This window comes from Acanthamoeba castellanii (genome assembly GCF_000313135.1).
Source record: "Acanthamoeba castellanii str. Neff unplaced genomic scaffold scf7180000084583, whole genome shotgun sequence".
NCBI classification, from domain to species: Eukaryota; Discosea; order Longamoebia; family Acanthamoebidae; genus Acanthamoeba; species Acanthamoeba castellanii.
This window is the reverse complement of record NW_004457727.1, coordinates 1-12,789: the sequence shown is the minus strand read 5'-3', so window position 1 is coordinate 12,789 and position 12,789 is coordinate 1. Positions and strand designations below refer to the sequence as shown.

Here is a 12,789-nt window from a genome sequence, read left to right as displayed (position 1 = left end):
GAGACACCACCAACGCGCCGACGCCTTCGTGTTGGCACAGCGCGACGTCGACGGCCCATCCGGGGCTGCGGACATCGTCGTCTTCCAGCGATACGCGAAGACGCCCAGCGGTCGTGCCGTTCCTCCTTGAACTCAACCACTCCTCTTCGCCATCGCCGAGCAGCCCGACCAGTTACGATACGCACGGAGATGGTAGCGAACCCAAGTCCGAGAGCGGAGACGACGAGAAGGGTCGATACGATGACGACGCCGTCGGCGGGGAGGCGGATGACGAAGACGGGGACTGGGGCGACAAGGCGTTCCTGTGGAATCTGCTGAAGAAGGTGGAGAACGTCGACCGCTACGTGCTATCGATACAGATGCTGCACCAAGTCATCAGCTTCCGCCAGCGCGAGGATCCCGACGCCGACATAACGCCCCTGATGACCTATCTCCGCAAGCTCTTGGGCCGTATGGGCCACCAACTCAAGAGTCTGAGTGCGTGACATCACACGACACACACACACACCACACACACGACACACACGACACACACCGTAACAGCAAACGTACACCATTTACGTCCGCGCGTCAGTGGTTCCGCATACTCAACTGTGTGTTTGCCTTCTCTGCAGAGCCTCTGGGCAGCGCGTTCAACACGTCCGTGGTACTTTCGTGGTATGGCGTCACTGCGCTTCACTACCTCTTTAGCTCGCGACAGCAGGTACCGCTTGACAAGAACACACACACACGCACACACGCACGCAGCGCGCACACACCCACCCACGGATGAACCTTGAATAACTTGCTGCAAAACCTGTGCAGGAAGCGTTGCTGACGGCCATCAAATATCTGGAGCAAGCCGAGCGCGAGCATTCGGCCTACTGCGCGTCCTCCACCGTGATAATCCACCAGATGGTACCGCACTCGCTGATTCCCCCTCCTTTTTTTTTCTTGCTCCTTCGCACCCACTTTAGACGTTGCTGCTCAACTTTGTTGACTGACCATTGGCGCGCTTGATCATGATGTGAAAATATATGGTTTATATATTTCCGGTTAAAAATAAACAGGTAATGGATGTCTTCATCATGTTCCGCCGATACGACCTCGTACGACGGCTCCTGGTTGTGGCCGAGCCCTTTGTAAAGATCCATCCTCTCGCACAAGACATTAGTACGTGTGCCGCTCGCTTGTGTTGCTGGTCGCTGGCTTGGTCACACCCGTGTGTCGCGTGTCGCGTGTCGCGTGTCGTGTGTCGTGTGTCGTGTTGTGTGTGGTGAGTTGTTGTCGTGCTGACCTCACCACTTCTTTTATTGACTGGCAGCCCGAGGCTACTGGGACGCCGTGAACAGACACGATTGCTTGTCTTGATACCTGGCGGCGTGGCCAGGGCGAAGTGGCCAAGTGTGAATAAAAGTTGTAGTTATTTGGCAAATATTATATTTAGTGGCCGATTTTACCGGAAAGGGAATAATAAATAAATAAATAAATGATGGGTGCGGGATTAGAGGACCGCGACGCCCTCAGCCGCCTTGTTGAAGCCCGACTTGTAGTCACCGTTCATGAGGAACAACTGCTGGAAGTGCGTTTGGCTGATGATGTGCGCACACGACACGCGGAGGCGTGGGGTGAGTAGTGGACACGACACACACGACACGACGCGCGTGTCAGCGCACAAAGTAGATGTGACCGTCTGGTACCAGTAGAAGATGCCGTCGAGATGCGCGTAGTCGATGACCTTGAGCACACACTTGCACACGCTGCACTTGAAGCAGTTCTTGTGGAACACCTTGCCTGTGTGTGTCGTGTGTCGTGAGTGTTCGGCAAATCAGGCGAAAACGCGTGAGTACCGCACGACACGAGACGCGACGAGTGTGGAAGGTACGTACCGCTTGCGACGGCTCGTTCGAGCGGGTAGGCGGTCTTGCCGCACGCCACGCACTTCTCGTTGTTGCTCAGCACCGGCTCGCTTTGCGATTGCCCCGCCGCCACCTAATCGACACCACCCACACGCACACACAAGTCGTCTATAAGAACACTGTGCGGCGAGGCATTGCGCCAACACACAGTGCAGGTGGTCGAGCGCGTACCGGGACCTTGCGGCGAGGGGAGGGCTCGATGGGCGTGTCCTCGATCTCGTCCTTGAGCAGAGTGATCTCGACATCGTCGTGCACCGCCTGAAGCAGCATGTCGCCCTCATACGCCACCACACCCCTGACCACGCCCGCGCACAACACAACACAACACAACACAAGGCCACGACACGACACGACACGACACGCACGCGCACGGTCAGGGCGTGGGTGCGGTGAAGCCGGGCGAGGCGCGGAGGCGCGGACCTCTTCTTGGCGGTGGCGATGGCGGCGGCGAGGGCGGGCATGGTGTCGATGGTGGCGGCGAAGAGGGCGCCGAAGGTGATGACGGGCCTGCCGGTGTCGCCCTTGGCCTCGCCGCGCTTCTGGATCTCGGCGATGAGGAATCGGATCTGGGTGTCCATCCACTGCACGCCCTTCACCACCCGATCGTCCATCTGCTCCGACAACTGCTCGCCCGGCACCACAACACAATCATCAGCTCATGCACACACAACGCAACACGCACGACGACACGCACGTTTTGGGTCTTGGCGCTGAGGCTGGCGTCCATGGCCTGCTGCCATCGCGACGCGACGCCGCCCTTGGCGCCCACAGCACCGGTCATGGCGCGCCGTCTGACACAGTCACAGCCGCCAAAGCCCTTCAGTCAACGAGAGACACTCGTCAGGCCAGGCAAGGCGGAGGTCGTACCGCTCGGGCGCCGAGGCGGGCACGGCGGCCGGCGCTTCGCTGGCGAAAACCATCGGCACCGCGACCGTCTTCTTTGTGCTGCTCGCTCCTGGGTGTGTCGTCAGCAGAGACAAGCGCGCGCCAGCCGCGGCTCACCGGTGACGTACCGGCAAAGGTCTTGCGCTTGTCGCGCGAGCTGCCGCTGCCGCCGGTCGCGACGGGAGCCTTGTGGTGCAGGGCGTTGACCTGTCCCTCCTCCTCCTTGCAGCTCCTCTCCATCGCCTCCTGCTCCTGCTCTTCCTGCTTCTGCTGAGTGTCGGCATGGCCGGCGGCGGCGGCGGCCACTTCCTCGACGGCGCCGGTGGCGGCGGCGGCCACGGCAGCGACGGCCTCGGTCACGTCGGGCACGTGGGCCTGGGCGGCGGCTGCGGCGACGGCTGCGGCTGTGGCCTCGGCCCGGCGACGCTCGGCTTCAACGGCTGCCGCATTGGCCGCGGCCGCGGCGGCCTCGGCCTCGGCTTCGTCGGCGCGTCGGCGCTCGGCCTCTCTCTGCTCGAGCTCGCGCTGTCGCTGTAGCTCGGCCTCGTCCGCCTCCCGCCGCAGTCGCTCCGCCTCGGCCTGCGCCTTGGCCAGCCGCCGCTGCCTCTCCTCCTCCAGCGCCTGCTGCTGCTGCTCGTGCTGCCGCCGCCGCTCGGCCTCGGCCTCGGCCTCGGCATTCTCGGCACTCTCGCCATTCTCGTCATTGTTGGTGTCGACAACAACGACCGAGAATTCGGCCGAGGCGCCGGCGTCAGTGACGGCAACGGCGGTCTGGGAGCTGCTGCTGCTCAGGCCCAGCACCTCCTGCTCGACCCGCCGCAGCTCCTCCAGCGCTGCAAACACATCGTCCTGCTGCGTTCGGAGCGCCTCCAGACCGGTCGTCTGCTGCTGCTGCTGCTGCTCGACCTGTTGCTGTTGCTGTTGTTGGAGCTTCTGCTGCTGTTGGAGCTGTCGCTCGCGGTGCTGGTCCTCCTGTTGCTGGCGCAGCTGACGCTCGCGGGCCTCCATGGCCTCCTTCTCGGCGGCCCGCCGCCGCTCCTCCTCTTCGGCCCTCTCCCTCTCGGCCTCCCGCCGCAGCCGCGCGGCCTCAGCGGCCTCGGCTTGGGCTTCGGCGGCTGCAGCGACGGCGTTTCTGTCGACATCGGCGTCAGTGACGGCGACGGCGATGGCGGGCTCAGCTTCGTCCTCCTTGGCCTTGCCCTTGCCCTCTTCGGCCTCGGCGTCGTTTTCGTTCTTTTGTGATTGGTCTTCCGCGGAAGCGTCGCTTTCGTTCTTTGGCTTCGCGTTACCGTCGTCTTCGTTCTTTGCTGTCGCCGCGGGAGACGAGACCACCGTCGCCTTGTTTTCGTCTTCTTCGTTCTTCTTCTTCTTTTTCTCGTCGTCGTTTTCTTTGTTGCTCGTCTTCTGCCACTTGCTGATCGCCGCCGGCGTGAACGTCGCGCTGCGCGCCTTGGCCGCCGCCGCCGACTCCGCCTCACCACCAGCCGCCGCCGCCGTGGTGCTCGCGCTCGACGGCAGCGTCACCTCGTGGCTCTGGTTGAGCTTGGCGGCCGCCGCCTCGGTCTGTCGTCGGTTCTTTTTGTTGTTTTTGTCGACATTGTTGTTGGGTCTGATCTTGCTCTGGCTCCGCTTCTCCTCCTTCTCGATGCGCTTGAGCTCCTTCTTCTCCTCCTTCTCGCGCCTCTTCTGGAGCTTGAGCTCCTCCTTCTCCTTCCGCTTCTGCTCCTTGATTCGCTTCTTCTCCTCCTTCTCCTTCTCCTTCTGCTCCTTCTTCTCCCGCTTCTCCCTCTCCTTCCGCTCTCGCTTGCCCTCGACCGACGACGCCACACTTTCCATTCTTTTTTTCTTTTTTTTCCCTTTTAATCGCCTGTTATAAAAAATCGCAGATTTTGGTAATAAATCGCGATTTCAAAAATCCCAATCCCGACCTTGAGGATGAAAGATGAGAGCTTAGAGATGAGGACCGTAGAACGAAACGGGGCGGGTTTTGTTGAAGATGTAGGTACCTTGGTTGTTGTGGGTTAGTGCGTCTTCTTCGGAGGGGAGCGGAACGCGACGATACAGCGAAGGCGAAGGCGAAGGAGGTGAAGGTGCGTCGGTGAAGTGGAGTGCAGAAAACTGGAATGGAGAGCTGTGCGTGCGGCGAAGTTCGGTTTGGCGCGCGACAGCAACGGAAACGGCCCTCAACGAGAAGCAATACTTCGTCGACGTCCACCACCACTGGTTCGCGTTTGTCAAACTTGAAGAGAACCGACAGGGCAATACTCGTTGTCTGTCTGCCCACGGTCGAGCAAACGGAGTGGAAAACACGAAAGATAATTCTTTCATTACATACACTGTCATGTCTAACATTCTTATCTGGCCAGAGATTCCTTTTATAAAACGGAACTAAAGAGCTGATTGGTGAAAGACAAAGTGTTGGCGGTCAATGGGCACATCGTCCCACGAACTCCGCGATAGCAGACAAGGCCTAACTAGCTTAGACCAGGATGTGCCACGCGCGGGGGCCTCTTCTCACAGGCCTCGCTTTGGTGGTCGGTACGCACTGCGCTCAGTGCCTGCCACCCACTACCTCCTCTTTTTTATTAATTGTTTTATTTATTTATTTGTCTGTAGTTGCGCTCAGCGCCGTGCGTGCCAATGACATTCTGTTCCACGACGACTTCGAGGGCCAGCCCTCGTTCCCCAATAGCCACTGGCAAATCGGCCACTTCCTCAACAAGTGCGTTGATCTCTTGTTGTTGCCCTCCCCTTTCTCCTTGATCACAACTCCCTTTACACTCATGTTATTATTTAATGATAAAAAAACAGTCGCACCAATGGCGTGGTCGTACCAGACCCGGACAACCCGACCAACATGGTGCTGTCGTTCAACAACACCGTCCCCTTCACCGGCGGCGGCGACCTCTTCACCCAAGGCCTCTTCACAACCCCCACGGGAAGGTTCAAGGTGAGCTTAGATTTCAAGGGCACGCCCGGGTGCATTACCTACATCGGGTGGTACTTCCCTCCGCTGCCGCCCTCGAGCGACCCTCAAGTACATTGGTCGTCGTCTTCTGCCGCCATTCCCGTGTGACGTGGCGTGGCGTGACGTGAACGTTGTGACTCCCTCCTCACGTGTGGCGACGACGTCCAGTTGCTGGTCGGGCGGCACGGGTGGATGGGCGCATCCAGGACTGAATACTGCGCTCGCCTTCCCGTACGTCGCGTGCAGTCACGCTGTTGGCCTCTTTGGGTGGAAAGTGTTGTGTATCGTGTCGTGTGTGTCGTGTGTGTCGTGTGTGTCGTGTGTGTCGTGCGTGTCGTGTGACAAGTGTTTTCCCCCACATCAGCTGGACACTCTGGAGCCGAGGCTTCAGACCTGCGACCAGAGTATGACAGGCCTGCCCAACGGTGACTGGACCCACTACGAGATCGAACCGGCCCTCGCCTGCCTCATCAACTTCCCACGCAACGAGACCGGTACACGCGGCCGATTCTCTCTTTCCTTCGCTTTCGTTCCCCCCCCCCGTTCGTGGCATGAGTTGACCGAGTTGCGCTCACCGGACGCGAGCAGCGATCGCGCAGGGCTTCGGGGTGATGGTGGAAGACACGGGCAGTACGCCCTTCAGCTGCTTCTACGACAACATCACCCTCACAGCCATCGTGCCCACCTCGTCGTACGCAGCTAACACATCTCTGTTTTTTTGGGTGTGAGCGTGGGTTGAGCTCACCACGTTCGGATCACGACAGCGCGGCAACGGTGGGCACCGACTCGATCAAGGTCAACTTCACCCTCGACTCTCCGTCCTTCGTCATGAAGCCTGCTCTGGGTATGTCCTCCTCCCTTCTTTTCTTCTGCTATTTGTTGTGTTCACACAATCATTGTGACTGCAACCACACCACCACCACCAACAACGCACAGAGACGATCACCACATCGGTCACGGCTGACTTTGTGCGGGCGGTGGAGCTAAGTCCCAACAACAGCACCAACTCGAGCGTCGTCGTCAGCCGCGACTTTCCCACGACCGGCTATGCCGTCGCTTCCTCAGGCCCCGTATGTCTCACCGCCGTGTGCGCCGTGTGCGCGTGCCATCGCGCGTTGTCGTGTGCGCGTGCCATCGCGCGTTGTCGTGTGCGCGCCTTACAAACATGTGCTGCTCGGGCAGGAGGTAACTTTCACGAATACGCTGCCGCTGTACGGCGCCAAGAACGCGACGTTCGAGGTGGTGTACACCCTGTTCAGCGGCGGCGAGCAGGTGGACACCGGCGCGGCCGTGTTCACCGCCGCCAAGGACTCGCTCGAGTGGGCCATCCAGATCCGCGACTGGCCCTTCGCCGCCCCCGACAACTTGCTCCTGGTCGAGTTCGGCCTGGGCCACTTCTCCTCCCGCGGTGCTGACGTCAGCGTGGGCACCTACAGGCTCGAGAGCGCGACCCATCGCGCCGACGAGAAGCTCGACGAGTACGTGCTGCGGCTGCTCGACGCCCGGGGCCAGCCCGGCGCGGGGCTCAAGCTCATCGTACCGCTCGTGGCCTTCATCGATGGCGCGGCCCAGCCGACCGACATCGAGCGGCCCGTGCTGACCACGGCCGCCGCGTTCGCCCAATTCTTGGGCTCTTCAGCCGACGGTGGCGTGAGCGATCTGGTGGGTCTGGCCGCGGCGGTGGGCGGGCTGGTGGATCGACTGGTCTTCCGCTTCCCGCTCTTCAATGCCACGCTCGACTACGACCCCAACCTCGGGCTCCTGCTCAATGGTACGCACCACCGCACACACACGTCGCACACGCGCTCATCGAACGAACGAACGTGTAGGGAAAGCGGAGAGTGACGATGGCGGGAGTGACAACACGGTGCTGATCGTGCTGACGACGGTGCTGATCTCATGCGCGGCGTTGGCCGTGCTGGCCGCTCTCGTGGCGGTCTACGTGATTTATCGGAGGCGAGCGAGCGGCGGACCCGTCAACGAGGAGCTCGTCGTGCAGCTCGACGCCGCCGACGAATTCGACGGACGGGTCCTCTGAGCCATTTCAGAAGAAAATCAAAATGTACACTCATAAATGAATAAAATAAATGTGAGAGTTCGCGCTGGTAGCGATTCTGTCGTTGAGCAGGAAAAAAACAAACACCATAGTCGAACACCCACATCAATCGTCGAGCAGGGTACCGCTGGTGTACTTGTCAATGATCTCACGCACGAACGCCTGTAAAGTCACGCGCAATAAATAAGTGGCACAATACGGAAAAGAACGAAAAGCGAAAAAGAAAAATGAAAGCGATAGCGAAAAGCGAAGAATGGAGACGTGCCTGGATGCCGAGCACGAGCATGGCAATGCCGAAGAGGAAGATGAGGGAGCAGATGACGAGCTCAGCCAGGAGGCCCCAGGTCTTCTTCTTGAAGCGCATCAGCTTGCCCAGCTTGATCTTGCCCCAGTGGCCCTTGCTGTACTTGAGCTTGATGTAGATCGAGGGCGGAAGCAGGAAGCCCAGCAGGTTGCTCCCGAACACGCCCGTGAGGCCCGTCATGACCGAGAAGAAGGGGATCGCGAGCGCCACGGCCGCTGTCACCATGACCATGATGAACCGGAGCAGGTTGCGCTGCATCTCGACGTTGCGCGACTTGCCGAAGAGCGTGCGGTCGAGCAGCGCGAACTCGAGGATCTCGGAGGTCGGGAAGAGGAAGAGCGCGGCCGTGAACAGAAGGTCGAGCGACAGGAAGATGCGCACCAGGATCTCCATCACTCCCGGATGCAGGTTGTCGATCACCTGCGTGTGGCCGCGCCAGCGTGAGACTCACTGTCAGGGTGTGCGGTGTGTGTCGTGTGTGTGTCGTGTGTGTGTCGTGTGTGTGTCGTGTGTGTGTCGTGTTAGTGTGTTAACGAACGTTCTGTTTGGTGTCTTCGCCGTAGAAGAGGTAGGCGGTGACGGCGAAGGCGACGTTGAGGATGGTCACGAAGACAATGCTCGTTCCGACCACCACCGGGAACCTGGACTTGTTCGCCTGTGTACCGTGCAGTGCACGCACGACGCACTTCAGCACAACACGCACAGCCGCCCCACCACAATAATTGAAAGCGAAGCGAAAGTCATGGCTTAGGTACGTACCATGGACTGCTCGGTGGGCAGCACAACAGAGTGGATGAGATACAGAAACGCGGCATTGCCCAGGAAGAGCGGGTAGGACCTGTCATAGGATCACACAACGTTGAGGCAAGTCACATGTTTTCGTGAGTGCGCGTGTTGTTGGTCGTGTCGTGTCATAATAATGCAAAGGTCGTACGTGATCTGAACGGCGGGGTAATCATTGAAGGACTTGGCCTCGTGGTACATTCCGATATCGATCCACGTCGCCACCAACGAGAACAAGAGTGCACAAATTCCTGGAAAGACAAGCCAGCACACACCACGTTGTGACCGACACGACACGCGAACCACCGCACGCATAGACACGCGCACGCGCGTCAGCGTTGTAAAGTGTGGTGACCGAGAGGGGCATGCGGGAGTGGAAGTACCGAGGATAGAGGTGGGGGCGAGGACCTTGTAGCTTCGCAGCCACGACAGCATGATGACCGGCGGAATTACAAACAAGGTACACACTGCACTGCACAGAGATATCCAAACTCGTTTAATATAATAAAATAATGGAATAATATTAAATTTTAATATAAATGAGTAAAGAATAATAAAGAAGAAATTGAAGCGAATATCAGGTACCTGTATTCGAACACGGCGGTGTAGCCACCAAGCAGCTTTTGTATGGACGAACCGATGAAGATCAGATAGCTTCCACATGCTGCACAGAGAATGTTTTCAATGTTAGTCACACGCACCACCGCACACGCACCACGGCACCACCGCACACGCATACAATACACACACAACGCATGAGTTGTTCAAGTAGTAGTAGTGGTCTAGACTTGCTTACCTCCGATCGTCGACGCAATGATGCCCGTCCACGCCAAAATAACTCCAGTCTTGCCAAACGCCTCACGACCTTTGGGAGCAAAGTGACGTTGGTCGGAGTTAAAAAGTAGTAGTGGAAAAAACGGAGCAGAGAAGGAGCGGCGTCGGCGGCAGCGGTGGCAGCGCACCGATGTCCGGGTAGGTGGGATAGGACTTGGATGCGAGGTGGCCACACTTGGCCAGGATGACCAGCGTGAACTGCGAGATGATGCCCAAAAACACCAGTCCCACCGAGCCACCAATCAAACCTGAATGGAGTGCGCGAACCGTGCGGTGCGTAAGTGGTCCAGAGGGATGCGGTGCGTGTGCGTGTGCGGTCTGCGTGCGTGCGTGCGTGCGTGCGTGCGTGCGTGCGTGCGTGCGTGCGTGCGTGTGCGGCACCTCCTTGCTTGACAGCCCAGGGAAGCTCGAAGGAGGCCGCGCCGATGAAGCACTTGGTGATGTTGAAGAATGTCCTCAACGAGCTGCACATTCAATAAGTCAACGTCAGTCGCGTGTGGCGTGGGGTGTGAGTGTGCAAAGGCTGGAGTGTGGGTGGGTGGGTACGGGGACGCACCTGGCCTGCACGAGGGCCTTGGGGTCTTCCGCTTCGAAAAGCTCGTTGGAGCTCACGCCATCCTCGCCCGCATAGCGCGACCCAATATCCCGCGCCTCCTGGTTTATCGACGCGTAGTCCGACACTGCCGGGCGGTCGGCGTTAAAAGGGAGTAACAATAAAGAACGAACGAAATGATAAATAACTCAATAAATTGAAATTGGGTTGAAGTAGAAATAAATATTGAATAGGGAAGACGTGAAAAAACAAATATTCGAATATTATTTGGATAGAGCGCATTAAAAAAAATTGAAAATAATTATTAAAAAAGAGAAGAATGATGAAGAGAGGAAGTACCTTTGATTGTGTGTCGCTGGTTGGTGCCCACCACGTCTGCGCTCCCGTATCGATTGTCCATCGGGACTCGTGTTTCGGTTCCGTTTTGGGCTTTTGAACGAAAATGAAAAAACAAGATGGGGCACACGACAGTACTCCCTTACCGTGCGTGCGGTGCCTTCGTTGCTCTGCTCCTTGCGCTCCTTGTGCCGGAGGTGCGTCGCAAGCCGTAGGTAAAAGTCCGAAGAAGAAGACGTGCAGATACAGGCCGCGTCGACCGAAATGACGAATCACAACCAACCGACTGCTCCCACAACGCACAGCCCTCAACTACAGCAGTGAGGGACCTGAGCGTGGTCGTCGCCGATGGCCACTACGGCAGCTCGACCACACCAGCACGTTGTCGACAAATGCGTTGGCGGTGTGCTGTTGCCCCTTCTCTCTTTTTTCCTTGTTTGACGTTGTTCAAGGAAGATGAAGAGAGATCTACTTCAGCTGAAATAGACGGCGTCGGGCCGCTCGGGTCTGTCCCTGTTTTGTTTGCCGCCATCATGGCCTCGCCCCCACAGAGGCAGCGCTTGGGAGCGTGCGGCCACTGCCGCGCGCTGACTCACATCTCGCCACAGACCGGCCTGTGCCACCAATGCATCGTCCAGTTCAAGCATCTTCGGCGCCGCCAACGAGATGATGAGAGGCTGCTCGCGTTCGGTCTCGAAAATGGACTGGAGGGACCCTACGAGCTTTCCACAACGCCGGTGGTCAGCAGCCCGTTGAGGAAGACTGCTGCACCACTCTTCGTCCTTTGCGTGGCCTACCTGAGCAACAATGTGGACCTGATCGAGCAGGAGGCCATCCACTACTTGCCCAGCGAGGTTCGCTACTTCCTCTTCCTCCTTGAGCTCAGCCACAAGCGCTTTGCGCCTCCATCTTCTTCGAAATCGAGTAGCGGATCTTCATCTTCATCAGCTGCTCCTCGCCTTCGCCTCGCCAAGCGATTCCTCTCATCCACCAACGTCATCTCTCCATTCCATTCCTCTTCATCTTCATTCGAAGCGTTTGATTTCAGCGCCCTCAAGAGCCTCACCTGTCTCAACCCGAGTCAAGTCGAGAACGTCTTCGACTACCTGACCTCGTTCGGGCGATCATCCATCGAGGGCCTTCGCATCCTCTCGCTCAAGGGCCTCCCATTCATCAACGACGCGGCCCTCAAGACCGTCGCCGCCCAGATGCGACTGCTGCGCGTACTCGACGTCTCCTTCTGCGACAACATCACCGACGAGGGCATCGCCGCCCTCCTGCCTCGGTTCAAGCCGGCCCAGACGCGCGACAGCTGGGAGGAGCTCGAGGACGGCGACAGCGGCAGCAGCGAAGACTCCTCCGATGAGTCATCCCTCCTTTGCGGCCTCCTCCATCTGTACGCTTGCTATGTCGTGTGCGGTGTGCGGTGGTGCGTGTGCGTCACACGTTGCACACTAACGCAACACGCACACGACGGCACACGACAGGCGACGGCTCGGGATCTACGGGTGCAGCCAGCTGACGCGAGCCAATCTGAAGGCCCTGCGGATAGCCTTCATGGGCCGACCCGCGCTCACTGTCTACACGTCGATGCTCCTCGTGCGCGGCGTCGATGACGACGACAGCCACGCCTACGCCTACGACGACCGCGCGGTGGTCCTCCTGGCCGCCGCGGCGGCCCATAAGCCCGCCCTGTGGGAAGTCACCGCAGCCGCAGCCGTCGACAGCTCGCGCGCCGACCGCGAGTGGAGCGCCGACGAAGAGGCTGAACCAAGCCAAGAGAAGCCCAAGACTCGACAAGAAGACGAAGAATACGTCGGCGTCGATCGTCGACACCCGGCGGAGGGGTCGCTGAAGGTAGTCACGTTCGTCAACGACACGCTCCAGTGGAACGTGGCCGAGGAGGAGGCCGTCTACGCGCTACACGGCTATCAGATCGAGGAGATCGAGGAGCTGAGGGGCCGGTACTACGCACCCGACCAGAATGAAGACGGCTACATTGGGATCGGTCGTGGTGGTCGGCAGCGAGCGCAGCCCGCGAAGAAGGCGCGGCCGTCGCTGTACGTCCCCCACGACGAGCAGCTGCAGGCCCTGGACGCGTTCCGAAGCACCAGGCGAGCAGAGTACTCTGGGAGCTCACGCAAGGGATACCTCTAGTGCCACCGCCACGAC

At 59.0% G+C, this 12,789-nt stretch overlaps 5 protein-coding genes across 5 annotated transcripts; 3 read left to right on the top strand and 2 right to left on the bottom strand.

Annotated features, from left to right (window-relative positions):
• Positions 1–209: 209 nt before the first annotated feature.
• Positions 210–1,350, top strand: ACA1_048890 (uncharacterized protein; the record flags this gene model as incomplete). The annotated part of the gene is made up of 5 exons (XM_004358180.1): positions 210–477; positions 615–703; positions 838–897; positions 1,050–1,152; positions 1,304–1,350. Coding segments are annotated over 5 exons (567 nt in total), but the record flags the coding sequence as incomplete, so codon positions are not given.
• A 133-nt stretch (positions 1,351–1,483) lies between these two features.
• ACA1_048880 (LIM domain containing protein) lies at positions 1,484–4,619 on the bottom strand (the record flags this gene model as incomplete). Its single annotated transcript, XM_004358178.1, has 8 exons — positions 1,484–1,571; positions 1,656–1,773; positions 1,869–1,971; positions 2,070–2,193; positions 2,319–2,521; positions 2,593–2,689; positions 2,766–2,853; positions 2,912–4,619. The coding sequence occupies 8 exons, from the start codon at positions 4,617–4,619 to the stop codon at positions 1,484–1,486; spliced, it is 2,529 nt and encodes an 842-aa protein (XP_004358235.1).
• A 653-nt stretch (positions 4,620–5,272) lies between these two features.
• ACA1_048870 (uncharacterized protein) lies at positions 5,273–7,789 on the top strand (the record flags this gene model as incomplete). The annotated part of the gene is made up of 10 exons (XM_004358176.1): positions 5,273–5,321; positions 5,400–5,505; positions 5,595–5,820; positions 5,920–5,982; positions 6,116–6,245; positions 6,340–6,442; positions 6,516–6,595; positions 6,688–6,821; positions 6,934–7,522; positions 7,581–7,789. 10 exons carry the CDS (start codon positions 5,273–5,275, stop codon positions 7,787–7,789), a joined length of 1,689 nt encoding a protein of 562 aa, XP_004358233.1.
• Positions 7,790–7,912: 123 nt separating this feature from the next.
• On the bottom strand, positions 7,913–10,681 carry ACA1_048860 (transmembrane amino acid transporter protein; the record flags this gene model as incomplete). The annotated part of the gene is made up of 12 exons (XM_004358174.1): positions 7,913–7,969; positions 8,088–8,531; positions 8,650–8,766; positions 8,871–8,949; positions 9,046–9,145; positions 9,278–9,366; positions 9,480–9,558; positions 9,691–9,759; positions 9,857–9,976; positions 10,110–10,192; positions 10,285–10,408; positions 10,621–10,681. 12 exons carry the CDS (start codon positions 10,679–10,681, stop codon positions 7,913–7,915), a joined length of 1,422 nt encoding a protein of 473 aa, XP_004358231.1.
• A 469-nt stretch (positions 10,682–11,150) lies between these two features.
• ACA1_048850 (uncharacterized protein) lies at positions 11,151–12,741 on the top strand (the record flags this gene model as incomplete). Its single annotated transcript, XM_004358172.1, has 2 exons — positions 11,151–12,013; positions 12,105–12,741. Coding segments are annotated over 2 exons (1,500 nt in total), but the record flags the coding sequence as incomplete, so codon positions are not given.
• Between the last annotated feature and the right edge of the window lie 48 nt (positions 12,742–12,789).